At 45.3% G+C, this 17,658-nt stretch overlaps 1 protein-coding gene and 1 long non-coding RNA gene across 5 annotated transcripts in view; one reads left to right on the top strand and one right to left on the bottom strand.

Moving 5' to 3' along the window:
* Positions 1–17,658, bottom strand: part of LOC306975364 — a 712,990-nt gene that overhangs the window by 265,235 nt on the left and 430,097 nt on the right. The window lies entirely within an intron of this gene.
* The window catches only part of LOC306975210 (MAM domain-containing glycosylphosphatidylinositol anchor protein 2), a 489,592-nt gene that overhangs the window by 124,225 nt on the left and 347,709 nt on the right, over positions 1–17,658 (top strand). For all 4 annotated transcript variants that reach the window (XM_079572669.1, XM_079572670.1, XM_079572668.1 and 1 more), the window contains exon 2: positions 14,742–14,881. In XM_079572669.1, the coding sequence (XP_079428795.1) occupies positions 14,742–14,881 (140 nt within the window). The remainder of the gene's footprint in view (positions 1–14,741; positions 14,882–17,658) is intronic.

The raw sequence follows: 17,658 nt of genomic DNA, 5'->3' as shown, positions 1-17,658 counted from the left end.
TTGTTTACGTCATTGCTTTGAGGCGTATGAAGCTTTTTCCTCAGTGCTATCCTACATGTTGGCCAGTCATCACCATACATAGTACCATTCATTTAGGAACAAGAGCTCCGTGATTATATATATATATATAGCTCGGTGATGCTATTTATTTCAGGAACAGCTTTGTCCATTAATAATTATTTTACACATCAAGGGTTAGAGAGTATGGCATTTTTGTTTTCCTCAAAGTGTGTCAGGTGTTACATGAATTGAAAACAGCTACTGTCATTGTAAAAATCAAGATTCAGTCTGTACATTTGCAATTAGTTTGAAACATTTGAGAGAAGACTGGAAAACGAAACGCTGAACTTTCAATCACATCCCTTTCCAGTGGGATTTACGGGTCTTTTGATGGGAGCCGAGCCTTTGGGATCTGTTCATTTTAAAGAGCCGTTCAAAAGACTGGCTATTTTTTAATATAACATTTGATTAACACCAGCCAGATAACTCACACTATCTAAGACATGATCGAAATTGAATGAAAAAAAAAGATCTGTCTCTTTTCACAATTGAGTTTCGGTTGAACCATTGAACCGTCAAGAACCGTAAAACTGATTGTAACTGTGTGTGTAACCGAGCGAGTATCCAGTTATACCCAAATCTAAAAGCTCCTCGACTGGAGCCTAGAGCCAATACAGGCCAGAGAAACACTTCATTTGAAAGCGAAGACCTACAAAACTGATCGTAACTTTTTACTTTTTTGTTGCATTGTTGCCCCTTTGTTGTCACATTTTTTGAGTTTCTTTCTTCATGTTTTCATCTAGTTTTTGTCGCTCCTTTGTTGGGATTTCGTCCCTATTTTTGTTGCTATTTTGACGCTTTTTTCAAGATGTTTTTAGGTGGAGGTTAAGAGGTTGAATGTAGTGGTAAAAGTAGAAAGTTCTCAACAAAATACTACTCACTTAAAGACTCTATCTAAGTGCAGCATTTAAGTACATTTACTTTGTTAGGGACCACCTCTGTCCATTTAAGAAGAGATTTAATGATTTGATTGCAATTTCTAATAGGAACCAGGTTGAAACAATTCCTTGACAATGCCATTACTTTCCTTTCATCTCTTTTTGCTTTGGTTTAGCATCTGAGTATTTTCTCAAATGTTAATGGACCTGGGACCTGTATAAAATGTTGCAAATCTCAAGTTGTTCAGGTTCTTTGGACAGACCATTTTCCCCAAAACTGTCCAACCCTAGAAGCTAAACTTAATCTCTCACACTCGCCTTCGTCCATTTCGCCGCAGACCTGACCCTGCTCGGCTAACACCGCTAAGACACCGGGCCTTTTACTGGTGAACGGCACGAGTGCTTTGTACGAGCCCAACCCTGGGGCCTTGTTTCGTTGACTTTTTTTACTTTTAAGTGGCAGCCGTGCGTGAAGCTCCGTTACACTCGGCCCATTTCTCACTCTCTTATCCGCCCCTGTGGAATTCACCAGCAGAGCATTCATTCTCCAAATGGAAGGGAGCGGAGTGAGTGGATGAGCAGGCGGCATCGCAAAAACATTCTTAAAAACCCCTTTGTTCGCATGAATGACGCGCGGTGGGGCCAGTAGTGTTAGCGTATGGCTGCACCAAGGAATAAATAAGTGGGTAAAATGACTTGCAGACTATCGCTTTGAGAAGTTCCGATTTTTCTTTTTACTCGTATCAATTGTGTTAAAAATGTAGATCACTGGTTGCAATTGACGACAGTCTGAATCCAGGAGAGTAGTTTATGTTTATAGTGGAGAAACCAGAGCAACTTGTGGCCACACCACCTTTGCTCTGCCCGATCCCGTCAGACCTTGGAAGCTAAGCAGGGAAGGGCCTGGCAGGACTTGGATGGGAGACCGTTTGGCAACACCAGGAAGCCTGGCGAAAGCAGTGTGTGAGTGACTGGTTGGTGGTGGTCGGAGGGGCCGATGGTGCAGACTGGTTGCCTCACGTCCGTAGGTCTACCCCGGGGCAGCTGTGGCTACAATAGTAGCTTACCACCACCGAGCATGGAGTGAATGAATAGTGTCTTTTGAGCTATATAAAACCAAGGCTGTTGGAAAGACAGAAGGGTTTTGTTGCCCCCTTGTGGCAACTAGCGGTAAACGCACTTTTCAGGTAGGCCACGCCACAGCCTCAGCCTTATTTTTAGTTCAGTTCAGCACGAGGCTCAGATGCAGCGACATCGGCAGCTCAAGTTGTGTGCGTTTTTGACCACAAACCACACACACAGAATCACCTGCTGCTGGATGTCTGAGCTTTGCTGCATTAAACCCAATTGAATACCTGCATCCTATCCTTGTGTTCTGACCGACACCCCGAGGCGAATACAAACATCTATGTATACAGTCCAAACCAGTTAAATTAAACAGCTCTCCAATATTTGGTCCTCCTTCGCCGGATTTGTATCCACCTCGGACGTGAGGATGCAGCAGCAGAATGCAAGTGGCATAGATTCTACACGGCCCAAACGGACCATCCAACCTCCTTCCTACCTCACTGACTACGACGTGAGCCAGTTCAGATCACGGCGGACGACTACAGTACAGCCCAGAAATGAAACTACAAGTCAGTTTGTGCCAGCTTCAAGAAGAGGTATTTACTCGCCTATATCATCAAGAGCCTCCAGTCCCATCAGTCAAGATGGCTGGTACTATACCATAGATCAGCTATCATCTTCAATGCTGGAAGAGAAGGATCCAGAGCCACCAGCAGGAGCAGCCGGTGGATTATTGTACTCTACACCTCATCAAAGACCGTTGCAGTCATCTCCCTCTCCTCAGTTACCACGTTTTCAGCAGCGTCTACTACCTGACATACAGTCAAGGCAGCCAGTAAACCTACCACCTCCTATCCCACCTAGACGCAATTCTCCTCAACGTGATACTGCACAAGTTTACAGCACTCAAGGTAATCAAAGGTCTCGAAGTGTATATCCTGCTTCCAACAACCCCTTTGCACAGGATGTGATGATTGACAGACTGGATAATCTGATGGCAGAGCTGACACTTCTAAAGCAGCAGGCATTAGTAGCCCCACCTCTTCCTCCCAGAGACAACAGCGCTGGGCGGCATGACTTCCTTTTACCTGTCAGTGTAGCTCCTTCCTATGGCTACAATGATCAGAAGAACAACCCTCAGAGTCAGGGGGATAACTATCTACATCTATCTAGGCCAGACATCACTACCAGACACAGAGATTCCCCCAAGCAGTCTGACCAGCCCTACTTGTTTACACAAGAGAAGACCTACAGGGGCCCTACGCCGTCTATCCCCAACTTCACCAAGAGAGACCCAGGGGAGTTTGCTCGTTTAAAGATTGCTCTCAATAACTTGCTTCCTCCAGATAGTACAGAGCTATTCAAGTTTCAAATCCTAATGGACCATTTAAAGCTGGAGGACGCTCGCTTGATTGCAGATGCCTACCTAAACTCACCTACGCCGTATACAGACACTATTGCAGCTCTGTCTGAGAAGTTTGGCCAACCTCACCAATTAGCCCTTCAGAAAATCGCCAATGTCATGGATTCACCGGACATCAGACGCGGAGATACTGAAGCCTTTGAGAGGTTTGCATTGCAGATTAGAGCGTTGGTGGGCATGCTGCGGACCTTGGGCACAGAGGGAGAGATAGAGCTCAGATGCGGCTCTCACGTGTCACGCCTCCTTAGTAAACTACCCAGTGAGATGAGGGCGGAGTTCAGAAGACACATGTGCCGCCACTCTAATGCCATTTACGACCTGCTTGAATTCTCTGATTGGCTACAGTTAGAGACATGGTGCCAAACAACAGATGGACAAAGGGGAAGCTATGCACAGAAAGAGAGAGCTCCCTCAAAGTCAGATCGTCATCGTGAGTCAAAGCCACTTCCTCGCTCTGCCACTATACTTCATGGTGCAGAAGAAGCCACGCCTACTCCGAAAACAGAGACTGTAAGCAGTTCACAGGCAACCAAGAAAAGTAAGAGCGCTCCTAAAGCTTACTGCCCCTACTGTGAAACTGAAGATCACTTCTTAAGTCAATGCGCCACCTTTAAGTGCTTCGACAAGGCTCAAATGATTGATTGGATTAAGACCAATAAACGCTGTTGGCGTTGTGGAAGAGCGCACCAGGCTGCAAAGTGCAACTTAAAGAAGCCCTGCAGTACCTGCCAAGGTAAACATCTCCTCATACTGCATGATGTCAATACCAGAGAAGCAAAGGAAGGCACCTGCCTTGTCAGCTCAGCTACTGAGACTCTGTATATGGACAAGCCCTCTGACCCAACTCGTGTCCTCCTGAAAATAATCCGGGTGCTTCTACGACACGGGGACAAGACGTTGGACACGTATGCAGTCCTCGATGATGGATCAGACCGGACGATGCTACTGTCGGCTGCAGCTCAGCAACTTGAGGTGACAGGAAGTCCGGAGGACATATCCCTCAGAACCATTAGGCAGGACATTCAAGTGCTGCACGGTGCATCAGTTTCATTCGAAATCTCATCCATATTCCAGCCAAAGAAATCCTACAAAATTACAAATGCATTCACTGCTCAGCGCCTTGGTCTAGCAGAACATTCTTATCCCATCGCTACCCTGAAGAAGAAATACAAACACCTGTCCAATCTGCCTCTACAAGCCTTCAGTCGTGTCTCACCATTGCTGTTAATTGGGGCTGACCACCCACACCTCCTGTGTCCCATCGAACGAGTGCGTCTTGGTCCTCCAGGTGGACCAGCCGCCATCCACACCCGATTAGGTTGGACATTGCAAGGGCCAGCGAGAATGCTGGAAACACAGCTACAACCTCAGCAGTGTCTCTTCACGTCACTCAGTCCTGAAGCCGCTGAACTCAAAAGAAATGTTGAGAAGCTCTGGCAGGTTGACATTCTTCCCTTTAGAAATGAGAAAGAGGTCACTAGATCACGTGAAGACACTGAAGCATTAAACCTGCTCCAAGCCAAGACTGAGAGGGTGGAAGTAAACGGGATACTAAGGTACGCAACGCCGTTGTTGAGAAAGAAGGACTCACCTGTTTTTCAGGCTCCCAAGGAAGCAGTGATGCCGAGTCTGAAAAGTATGGAGAGACGCTTGGCACGGGATCCTGACAAGGCTGCCGCTTACAGAGGAGAGATGGAGAAGCTCGAAACCTCAGGTGTCGTGGCAAAACTCAGTCCTGGTAATCAGTGTGACAGTGACGAGAGCTGGTTCCTGCCCCATCATATGGTCCAGCACAATGGGAAAAACAGAGTCGTTTTTAACTGCTCGTTCTGCTTCAAAGGACTCAACCTAAATGAGTGGCTGTTACCTGGACCTACTCTGAGCCCGTCTCTGGTTGGAGTGCTCCTGCGCTTCAGAGAACACAGCGTGGCCATCAGCGGGGACATCAAAGGAATGTTCCATCAGGTACGCCTGTTACCCGAGGATAAACCTCTCCTGAGATTCCTCTGGCGCAGTGACAGAGACAAACCTCCAGACATCTATGAGTGGCAGGTTCTCCCGTTTGGGACCACTTGTAGCCCCTGCTGTGCTTCCTATGCTCTACAACAGCATGTATTCCAGCACAGCAAGCCTGAAGAAGATGTGCGATTCTCGGTTGAGCAATGCTTTTATGTGGATAACTGTCTGCAGAGCGTTCCATCAGTAGAACAGGCAAGGCAGCTGGTCGACAAACTCCGAGCCCTACTGTCCCACGGAGGATTTGAAATTCGACAGTGGGCAAGTAACAAGCCGGAAGTCATCTCCCACTTACCACCGGAAGCCCGATCTGACAAGCTGGATCTCTGGTTATCACATGACAAAGCTGAAGCCCTCGAGTCTACCCTGGGATTGAGCTGGCATTGTGACGCAGATACCCTTGGATACAAGCATCGGCCAATCACCTACGGCGAACCAACCATGCGAAACATATATCGCATTTTAGCAAGTCAGTATGATCCACTGGGATATATCCTGCCCTTTACTACCAGAGCAAAGATCATCGTCCAACAACTGTGGGCTAAGCACCGAGACTGGGACGACACACAGCTCCCTGAAGACCTGTTACAGTTGTGGTTATCTTGGGAAAGGGAGTTGGAGCAGCTACCAGAGGTTGCTTTGTCAAGATGCTACACAGCACCAAGTATGGACAGACCAGAAGTGACACAAGAAGTGCACATCTTTTGCGACGCTTCAGAGCGTGCATATGGCTCCGTAGCCTACCTACGCTCAACTGATGACGAAGGTACTGTACACTTGTCTTTTATCATCGGCAGATCCCGTGTTGCTCCTAAGAAACAGCTTTCTGTTCCAAGGCTGGAGTTGTGTGCGGCCCTCACCGGAGCTCAGCTGCTTAAGCTCCTCCAGAACGAGTTAACCCTCAAGATTCAGAGTTACACACTGTGGTCTGACTCTACCACGGTCCTGAGATGGCTTCACTCCACCTCCTGCCACTTCAAAGTCTTTGTAGGGACCAGAATCGCAGAAATCCAAGACCTTACAGAGCAAAGCACATGGAGGTATGTGGATACCTCTAGTAACCCAGCTGACGACCTTACTAGAGGGAAGACACTTGCAGAGCTTGTGCAGCCCAACCGTTGGAGCCAGGGTCCAGATTTTCTCCTCCTACCAGCAGACATGTGGCCTTCAAATCCTTCCCTCACAACCTCGGAGTCCCCTCAAGAAATGACAGAGTGTAAGCGATCTGCTATCTGTGGTATGGTCGTCTCTGACTCAGGCTCTGGTACCTCAGACCACTCTAAAGCTACCACCTGGCAAGAGCTGGTAGAAGCCAAAGCTAAGGAGCTCCATGGGGCGGCAGCGCAGCAAGACCCCTCACTACCTGCCATGCCACCTGCCAAGACATATAAACAAGCTGAACGACATCTCTTTCAGTCAATCCAAAGGGACAGCTTTGCAGAGGAATGCAACCTGCTCAAGTCTGGCAAGGCAATCCCAACTAATAGCCGCTTGTCGTGTCTTGCCCCACAATACGACAAAGATGTGGACCTGATCCGAGTAGGAGGCAGATTGCGTCGAGCCGAGAATATTGATGCAGCTGCTGCCCATCCTATAGTCCTTGATCCCGGCCATCCTTACACCAAGCTACTCATCAAAGATTTTGATGCCCGTCTCTGTCACCCTGGGCCTGAACGAGTATTTGCGGAACTTCGCCGTTCAGTTTGGATCTTGCGTGGACGTGAGGCTGTGAGACGCCATCAACATGGCTGCCTCGAGTGTAGGAGATGGAGAGCGAAAGTCGCTTCACAACAAATGGCTGACCTCCCTGAAGCTCGACTACAGCTGTTTAAGCCCGCCTTTTACTGCACCGGCATGGATTGTTTCGGGCCTTTCCTGGTCAAATTAGGACGTCGCCAAGAGAAACGCTGGGGAATACTCTTTAAGTGCCTCACGACTAGGGCTGTTCATATTGATCTCCTGTCTTCAATCGATACAGACTCCTTTTTGATGGCCTTCAGGAGATTCATCGCCCGTCGAGGTAAACCTGCAGAAGTGTATTCGGACCAGGGAACAAACTTCAAAGGGGGTGAAAGAGAAATCAGAGAAGCCTTTGCTCAAATGTCTTCTGGGTTACAAGACCAGCTGGCAAAGCAGCAGATTAGTTTCAGATTCAACCCGCCCGCAGCGCCACACTTCGGAGGCGTATGGGAAAGAGAAATAAGGTCCATCAAGACAGCCTTGTACACCACCATCGCCTCTCAGAGTGTCAAAGAAGAGGTGCTCAGAACTGTCTTGGTTGAGGTTGAGGGAATTCTGAATGCAAAGCCGCTGGGCTATGTTTCATCTGATGTATCCGATGCGGACCCTGTGACGCCTAACTACCTTCTTATGGGGCGGCCTGATAGCTCCTTACCGCAAGTAGTCTACCCCACTGGTGAAATGCGTGGCCGACGTAGTTGGAGACACTCACAAGTCTTGGCAGACCATTTTTGGTCAGCGTTTGTACGGAACTACTTACCCAACCTCCAGACCCGGAGTAAATGGAGAACCCCTGTGGAGAACATCAAAGAAGGAACTGTAGTTCTACTCGCGGATCCTCAGGTTCCTCGTGGGCAATGGAGAATCGGACAAGTGGTCAAAGTAATGCCCGGATCCGACGGCCTCATTAGGACCGCAGAGGTGAAGATTGAAGGCAAGACCTATGTGCGACCCATCGTAAGACTCATTGTCCTTCCAGAGATTAAGGATGAAGATGGACTAACCCTTCCTGATAAGTCTGCCTTTCCGTGATGTTCCAATTTGCCCTACAAATTGGGGGGCGGCTTTGTTGGAAAGACAGAAGGGTTTTGTTGCCCCCTTGTGGCAACTAGCGGTAAACGCACTTTTCAGGTAGGCCACGCCACAGCCTCAGCCTTATTTTTAGTTCAGTTCAGCACGAGGCTCAGATGCAGCGACATCGGCAGCTCAAGTTGTGTGCGTTTTTGACCACAAACCACACACACAGAATCACCTGCTGCTGGATGTCTGAGCTTTGCTGCATTAAACCCAATTGAATACCTGCATCCTATCCTTGTGTTCTGACCGACACCCCGAGGCGAATACAAACATCTATGTATACAGTCCAAACCAGTTAAATTAAACAGCTCTCCAATAAAGGCATTATTATTAATAGTGCAGTATTTTGACACCCCCTCTGGTACAAACACTGTCCACTGTCGTATATCACTGATTACTTCTACAACATTCCAGAGTGACAAACTCATTTACTGCCAAGTCCACTCCTAAATAATCCTGAACCAATGGCCGCTGGCTGCTCTGCTTTGTGACGACGACACTAGAGTCCGTCATCGTACCATACCTCAATAAAGCTGCTGGTCTCCCATTGGAAAGCATTGCACTTTAGACACTGGTTTCTAATGTTCCTAAACTTTCTACAGCTAGATATTCCTCCTGTGATAAAGCTGGGTTAGTTACAATTAAAGAAGGCTGGTTTTCGTAAGAATTCTTTTTAGAAATCTCGTATACTGATCAGGGCCGGACTTTGATTGACAGGCCGTTAGCATTAGAGCTAATGGCGCGGCTACAACTGAACTCCTCCCCACGAGGGCCGAGTCTACAGTGGAGATCCCACCCTTACGCCCTTTTTAGGAACATTCTCCGTCACAGCAGGGTAGGAGGAGTATTTTTTTCAAAGGTCTATGTCCTGAACATGTACTGGTGCTTTTACCCCATCTTTAACCACGAATGGACGCTTTAGAACAGAAAATGAATCGGGAGCGGCACATGATAGTTTGGTCTCGGTTTGCATCCAATTTAAGGACATTTCACTGATAAGTTTGGGCCTTTAAGATATGTGGGATTTTATTGTCTGTGGAGCTGCACAAATGTCATGGATGTCAGTGGTCTTTATGCATTTCCGCATCTAAGAAACGCAGAGGTAAATGTGGCTGGAATCGGGTCTGGATGCTCAACTCTTGGTCCGGCTTCACCAACAAAGCGGGACAGATGCACGACGTGTCCTTTTTTGACATTTTCATGCGAGAACACAAGCGCGAGCCCACAGCTTATTTCTCGATGTCGCGCTTTGGTTTCACAAATGGGATGAAACTCCTGTCATTACTCCTTATTAGAGTTTCTTGAATCAAACCATAGCTACTGTGCTTTGTTGTCACCATTACTCTGTGGCTTGGGAGGGTATTCAGCTGAAATTGACTCAAATGCTATTTGATTGTAGTGAGCAAAGTGGAAATCAAAGGAGTCGGACAGAGTGTTTGTCTCAGTTTAATGGGATATGCAAATACACAAACCAGACACTGCCCTATGGAGGAAGCACAAACACGGAAGAACATGCAAACTCCACACAGAAAAGATCCATACCGTCCTGGAGTCAAACCCTCAAGTGCAAGAATAACAACAGTGCATTTGGAAAACCTCATTCATTCATTACAAGATTTCTACGGGTTGTTAAATGAAGTATGCCAAAATTAAGGCCTTGAATGTAATTAAAAAGCATTACTTTAGATTCAAATAAGCATTCAATCCACATTTCTTGGAAAATAACGACAACACTTGACTAATTATGCTGTATATATTAACCAGAAATGCCGAAATGATGGTCCCAAACACATTCATCTGCAGTTTTGGCTGAATTTTTTATACATTTACTCACTTTTTCCCTTTTTCCTTTGAGTTTTGAAATCATTAGACATAATGTTGATGTTGAATGTTAATGTTGTTGTTAATGTTGGGAAAATAAAGACTTGTTTGGCATTAAAATGGCATTGAAAAAGCTCTAAAGAAACACTTTCTTGTATAAACCCTAAATTAATAGTTGTTAAGGTTTGAAGGTGCACAATGCAGCTTTGTATTGATATATTATCCGGCGGCTTATGGGTGGTCAGCATGGCGCCTTTAAAAATCACCAAGGTCACACAAACAGTCTCCAAAATTATTAATCTCCCCATCACAGACCCCTCTGTCATCAATAAGAAAGCAGTCACACGCCTCGCACGAACTATAGCCATGCACTCCGATCACCCTCTCCACACTCACTTCGTCCTGCTGCCATCAGGCCGTAGGTACAGGACTCCACGGTGGGAGCGGGTACGCTTCAGGAAAAGTTTCATCCCCTCCGCCATAGCCGCATTGAACGACCTGTAATTCCCCCCCCCCCCCCCCCCCGCATATTCTCTTTTGCGTAGTGTGCTGTTACTGTCTTTGGCTTGTCTTCTGTGTCTTTTGTGTGTGTCTCTGTGACGGCTGTGAAAACAAATTTCCCCCTGTGGGACAATCAAGGTCTAAAGGTCTATCTATCTACTTTCCATCACGGTGGCTCCTAGGATGCTATATTGGATCAATTTAATTCTGTTTTTTTTAGGGTTTCTTGTATACATGCCTTTCAGTCATGTGACTTTTGTTGTTATGGTGGCCATTTTGAATACCGAAGTAGAATTATGCAGCACTACAACATGTAACAATATCTCTACTCAGGATGAAAATGAAAGACAACTGATTGACAGTGGTATTAGTAATCGTAATCATTGCTCAAGAAGATAAAAGTAAAAACACGGTCCCAGAGAGCGCACGTTTATGCGAAGAAACCATTGAGTCAGTGTTTAAGATGTTAGCATGCTACCAGTTAGCATACATTCTCCAAGAGAAAGCCCTGAACCACACTCCAAACATCTAGCCTTGAATACAACATGTGACAGAGGTCAGAGCTGAGCTGTTACTATAGTATTTCCTCAGTGTTCATAGATGTGAGCCACACATGTGTTTATCGTGTTGAAACCATTGACAGTTGCTAACCGGTAGCAGCTTAAACACTGACTCAGACTGAGACTGTAAAATAGAGTAGAGATATTGTTGCATGTTGTACCACTGCTTAATTGTATTTAATTGCCTGAACTATGCGTGATGTCATTGGAAACGCATGTATAGGTTTTCTGAATTTTTTGTACATAACCATGGAGACAGATCCATCAGCAGTGAAAACCAAACAGAACCCTAAAAAACAATTGGTCCTGGAGCGCCCTACAGGCCACTGGGTTGGAAAGCAAAGACGCCATGTCAACCACCCATGAATCCAGTGGGTCAGTGAAAGGTCAAACACGCACTAACACTTCAGCGTAACAAGTTCCATAATGCACCTTTAAAGTGTCTCCTTTAAAGAGCTTTTTTTGAAGGCATCAGTAACTCATTAAAGTGTGCGTAATCAAAAGAAGCATTTAACGATCGATTGTCAAGTTGCTCAATGAATCCCAGTTGAATCATAATCAACATAGTGCAAATCCTGCAGTTATTCAGGCCGACATTATCATGTCTCTATGGGGTCTTGTCATATTTAAAACCCTGAAGTTTAGACATGTTGTGAGTCGTGACACTTACAGTTCATATTTACTTTTCTCAAATGTTACTGTTTTCTATTTTTGAACATCTTGTTAAAACCTAATTTGCACATCTAATCAATAATTGTAAGGAATAGATATTGGTCTCTGAAAGCAATTATATTTTCAAAGTAGTAGTAGTATGATTTTGTAAGTCGGTGGGTCACTTGAGACCCATTAGCGTGACCTGCACAGCTCCTGTTCTAAAATATTCCAGTTATTTTGGTGATGCTTTTGACTCTCACACCACAGCCACATGAATCGAGCAGGAATGTTGCTCTGCTTATTATCAGCGTCACTCAGATGGCGGCTCGGCGCTTCAAACGCGGCCCACACGCCGAACGCAGCTTCGACATGAAAGCTCCTCCTCCTTCTGATTTCTGCTGGGTTTCTTCCCTTTCTCCACCACCAGCAATTACCCCTGGTCCTCCTAATCAGATCTGCAGCCGCTCTCCAAATCATCTCAGCCCAAAAGCTCTCGACTAATCACGGCGGCGCCACGGAGAGGGATCGGGGCGAATGCCGAGCAGATGCTCATCCTGAGGGGGTCAGCTGCGCGCGAGTGGGTTTTCACTGCCGTGTGGAAGCGACAATTTCTATAGTTTGAGTGTTGTGTGTTGTTCCCATACGCTGCCTGACCAAAAACATAAATAAAATGAATAGATCACGTCTCGGTTCAGCAACACTCTGTGCCAAAAGAATGAGATCAGCTGATTACCTAACATCCAGAGTCTAGATTTTAACCCCATTGAGAATCTTTGGGATGTGCTGGAAAAGTCTTTGCGACACTGACATTGCTGAAGCTTATTGATTATTGCCCAATCCTGTCAGATCTTGCACACGAAGCAGGGTAAGGCCTGGTTGGTACTGCAGGGGAGACCATATGAGGAAGCCTGGGTGAATGCAGTGAGTGAGTGGGTGGTGGTGGACGGAGGGGCTGATGGCACAGATTGGCCGCCTCGCTTCCGTCAATTCATCCCAGGGCAGCTGTGGAGACAATAGTAGCTCACCACCAACAACTATGAAGTGAATGAATAATGCAAGCTCTGTATAAAACCAAAGCGAATGCTGTAACCAAAGCTGAAAGCGCTATAGCCAAATACCCCTCTGTGTCTCTGTATCTAAATTATGTGGTAGAAATTACATCCATAATATAAAAGTTCTCATTCTAGACTTTGATAATGTCATCTCAGGTGGAGGACGGGGGCAGTTTTTGTAAGATCATCTCTAAAAAGAAAATTGACAAATTTGTATCTCATCAGTATTTGGTTGTGATTGGATTCACAAGCCTGCCGTATTATCTTTATAGCAGAAAATCCTTTCTACTGATCAACATCAAGCTCAAATATTTTCAACCTGGTTACCTGCCGTCCCCCCTGATCAAGGGACTAGGGTTAGGTTTAATTGACCCTAATCAGGATATAATTAGGGTTAAGAACGGCAAATGTAACAAAAGTTGTGTTTCACTCTTCAAATTAGGTATCACACATCATGGCATATAGGCTGTAAGCTCTCCAGTCAATACGCTTTGAGATTTGGATGTAAATAATTGTGAACCCTAACTCTAATCTTAACCCGAACCCTAAGGTGTCTGTTAAGTGGTTAATATTGTCACCACTTTTGAACACTTTTCAGGGAAAATAATCAGACCTTAGTTTACATGCACTGACAGAGAAGACAATAACACTTCAAACAGTTTTTGATTCATATGGATTCTTTCACTGACGACAAAGATACCTCCATCCATCCATTCACTTTCTTCCACTTTTCCGTTTCTGGGTCCAAATCACATTGCACCAGCCCCCTATGGCTCCTCCTGCAGGTGGTGGGTCCACGGAAGGACGGCCTCATGGTTCAGACCATGTTAAACCTGTTGGTCTCTCATAAGGAGCTTCTGAACCGTCTGACCCGTCACCTATAGGACCTGTTTGCCTTGGAAGACCCTACCAGGGGCACGAACGGCCGACAACAGAGCCCCAGGATCATTTATTTGCTCAAACCACTTCACCACGTTAAGGCGGCGGTTCCAGGAGGGGTACAAAGATACGTATTAACCAAAAAGCAAGACAAAAATATTTGCACTTACCATAGTTACCACAGTGGAATTTGTTAAAAGAGTTCTTATTTTTCATCCCCATGAATAAGATGTTTATATACAGTAGATCTTATTCTACACAACCTGGAAAGTTCCGCAGTGTGGCTTTGTATAAAACGGGCACCATGGGAGCCGGTATCGAGAAATTCTAATCTGCTTTGTGCCCGACTGCCGATGCTCATTTCCATTCCCAGTCCCCGGGACGCGAGAGCACGCAAACATACATTTTACAGAGCAACAATAAAGCTCACAGAACACAAGTAGCGCTGAATACATTTAAGTCCTTCTTCCCTGTTTTCTCTGACATACAGTACACACAGGATTGATCTCGCAGTCACATATTTTGAAATGGAGACTGACAGTTCTGCTTCATGTCGAGCTTGAAGCGCGAGACAAACAGACCTTGGGAGCCCACTTGGCAGCGCGTCTGTGTGGAAGCGTCTCACTCGCACTGCAATCGTCTGATGGAAAAAAATAATAATAATACAAAATCTACTGCAGCAAATCTTTTCTCCCTGAAGAAATCGTTTTCTTTTTTTTTCTTGAACAATACGGCAACTATTTTTACGTCTAAATATGTCGATTCATTTCCGTTCTTCGCTGTGAGCACTACTAAAAGGGAAGGTTAGCCTTGAGCTCAAAACATGATCTTTTTTGCTCATCTTACCCGTGTTATTGAACTACTTAATAGTTTTCAGTGTTGGCGGAAACAGCGCAGGAAGGAAATCTACTCAGACACGGGGGATTCAAACTCCAGAAAGAAAGAGGAAATTACACAAAAAGACTCTTGCCGGACCAAAATGCTGAAATTGTTATTTGTCTTCCCGTTACAGCGCCCCCTAGCGTGCGGATCATCCACTCGGGACATGCGTGTAACGTGGACGAGGAGCGGCACACGGAGCGGGTCTACATCATCAGAGAAGGAGAGACTCTGGAGCTCACGTGTCTGGTCACTGGGCACCCGCGACCACAGGTAAGAGAACGCTGCTCTGGTTTGGCAAATTGTGCTGAGTTTGCGATTTGCTTTATGTGTGTACTTGTTTAATTCTAATCAGTATTTAGCTCATATTAGGGCTTGAACGACTACGGATTGCCAAAGGTCGCCTTATAGATACAGTATTGGAGGATCAACCCCTTTAGACGAACTCAAGGGGGCGTGGCCTTGCCGATTGGGAAGGAACAATGGGCGAGGAACGAGCTTCTGGATGGTCCTTATGTGGGGAGCTGACATTGCTGTAATACCACGCCCGGTGGCCAGAGGGCGACTCCAAGAGACACTTGGGAGCATTGATTCTAATGGGACTTCAAATGTCCCAAGAACGGTTTAAAAGCCTGGCTGCAAAGAGTTTTTCTTTATATAAAAATCGCTATGACCCATGTGACAACGCTGGGGGAGGTGAAATATGTGTAACCACGCTAGTTTTTGTTTATCAGCCCAATATTTGGAAGCGTTTTCAGTTCATTGACTGACTCCAGAGCCTGTCAATCATGCTCTGGAGCTCTGTGGAGGCTCCGCCCACCCCGTGAGTGCAGGGCTTCCCGCCTTTTTGCCGTTTTAAGGTACAAGCTGCGTAGGAGGAGACAGAGCGGCCATTAAATTTCACACAGGACTCTGGAACCTTTTTCAATGAATGGGGCTGAATGAGACCCACTCATATTTATTATATATATCTATAGGGAAGCTCTGGGAAGACTATAAACTTATTTATCACATACAAATACAGTCGAGGGTCCATATGGATGTTTTTTTTCCAGTGTTAGCTTGTAGCATGACGTGAACATGGAGCGTTATATTAGCATTGTAGTTTTTTTTTAAGTAATAATGGGCTATTGAACCACTTTGCTCCTCTCCGTGCCTTTGCTTGTTTGTTTAGAAGAAAACTATATTCATAATTCAGCATTTGTTGAAGTAGTAGTCCCAGTAGTTATGGAATAATTGGAGAACATTTATATTTGTCTCTTCTTTGTTTTCCCCCTCTGTTTCAAACATAACCATACAGCATATGGGCAATTCCAGAGATGGCGTCTGTATCTGGCAATATAGTCCAAGTCGAGTCGAGTATTTGCATGATGACGTTATCATATTGACAGTGTAGGAGTATTGCCTCATCTACACCGATTACATCTACCACGCCCACAACCTGTTTTAGGCAAATCAGTCATGTAATAATGAAGGCTCACATGCAAAATACAATATAGTGACTCTTTATTTAATTTTTAAGCAATGCTCAGTGTTTATGCATTTACCTGCGCCTCTAGAAACATCACACAGAGCTGTGGGTCTGTCCTCTCCAATCTCTCCTCCTCTGCTTCTCTCGCCACTTCTCCGTCTTCCTGCCTTCCTCTCTCCTCATCCTCCTCGTGTATCCAAGGTCTGCAGCAAACGTGCTCTGCAGCCGACTGTGAGAAAAAGTCAAAAGCAGCAGCCGGCGGTGATAGTGGAGAGACTGTCCTGGCTTTAGCTTGCTAGTATCAGATGAATATGTCCAGAAGACAGGTGCAACACTATTAACTGTCCCACGGAAACACGGAAAAGGGGTTCTGCCTTGCATAATGTTTAAAACTAGGACATTTTATTGTGATTTTCCAGACACACGGATGCTCAAAACCTTTTATAAAACATGTAACAAGTGTAGAATAAAAACAATTGCAGGCCACAAGCATTAACATATATAGTATAGAGAGATTATACTATAGATTGATTAAAGCGACTATACGGAGTTTTTAAAAAGTTAAAATTATGTACTTTCCTCCCCTACATGTTCCAGCCATGTCCTAAATGAGCTCAGGCATATTCACTTAAATCCTGCACTGTCACTCAAAAAGTTGTTACTTCGGGTCCAAAGTGCCGTCATGCACGAGCTTAAAGGGATATTTCAGGATTTTTGACATAGGGCCTCATTTCCTTGTGTTGCTGATTTCTGGAGATATTTTTGTTGTTGTAATTCATGCAGTTCTTATATTTATGGTGCTAGGCTAGTGCAAGGTTAGCGCATTTCTATGGTATTAGCTAGCCTGCATTAAAAACAGTTTGACCCGCTCCACAGTGCACCTGAGGCAAATCACTTATAACGCCAGACTAACCATATAAATGTCTGTGTCGATAGAATAATTTTTAGAATATAACTGACTTTGCACATGAATGATCGCATTTTGAGGGGCTATTTTCTAGCAGATCACTCCGCCGCTGCATAGCTTATACAACCACGAAGCTGATGCTGCTCAAATATAAGTTCTTTTAAATGCAAAATGGTTAAAATTACTCTATGGACACAGACATTTATATGGTTAGTCGGGAGGTGCCTCAGGTGCACTGTGGAGCGGGTCAGACTGTTTTTAATGCAGGCTAGCTGATACCATAGAAATGTGCTAGCCTTGCACTAGCCTAGCGCCACGAAACTCTTCAAATAAAAGAACTGCTTGAATTACAAAAAAAAATATCTCCAGAAATCAGCAACTCTCTCGATAACTAGGAAATGAGGCCCTATGTCAAAAATCCTGAAATATCCCATTAATATAGAAGCTGCAGTTACACGTACGACCTGAAGTGGCAGTAGTGAGCATAACTTGCATCCAGTCCCTTTAACACACGACCTGTCGACTTCTCTAAAATGCTGTCGATTAGTGCCTCGTGCCACAGACGTCAACTAAAGACCTAGCTTATACTCATTATTATTCGTAAATCAATATATATGTATCCATGAGACATTTATGCTTGTATGAAAGGAGCAAATTCTTGTAGTTGGTGGG

The sequence above is a fragment of the Gobius niger genome (assembly GCF_951799975.1).
Source record: "Gobius niger genome assembly, chromosome: 15".
NCBI classification, from domain to species: Eukaryota; Metazoa; Chordata; class Actinopteri; order Gobiiformes; family Gobiidae; genus Gobius; species Gobius niger.
Note: the sequence above shows the minus strand (reverse complement) of the source record. Positions and strands in the feature narration are given on the sequence as shown.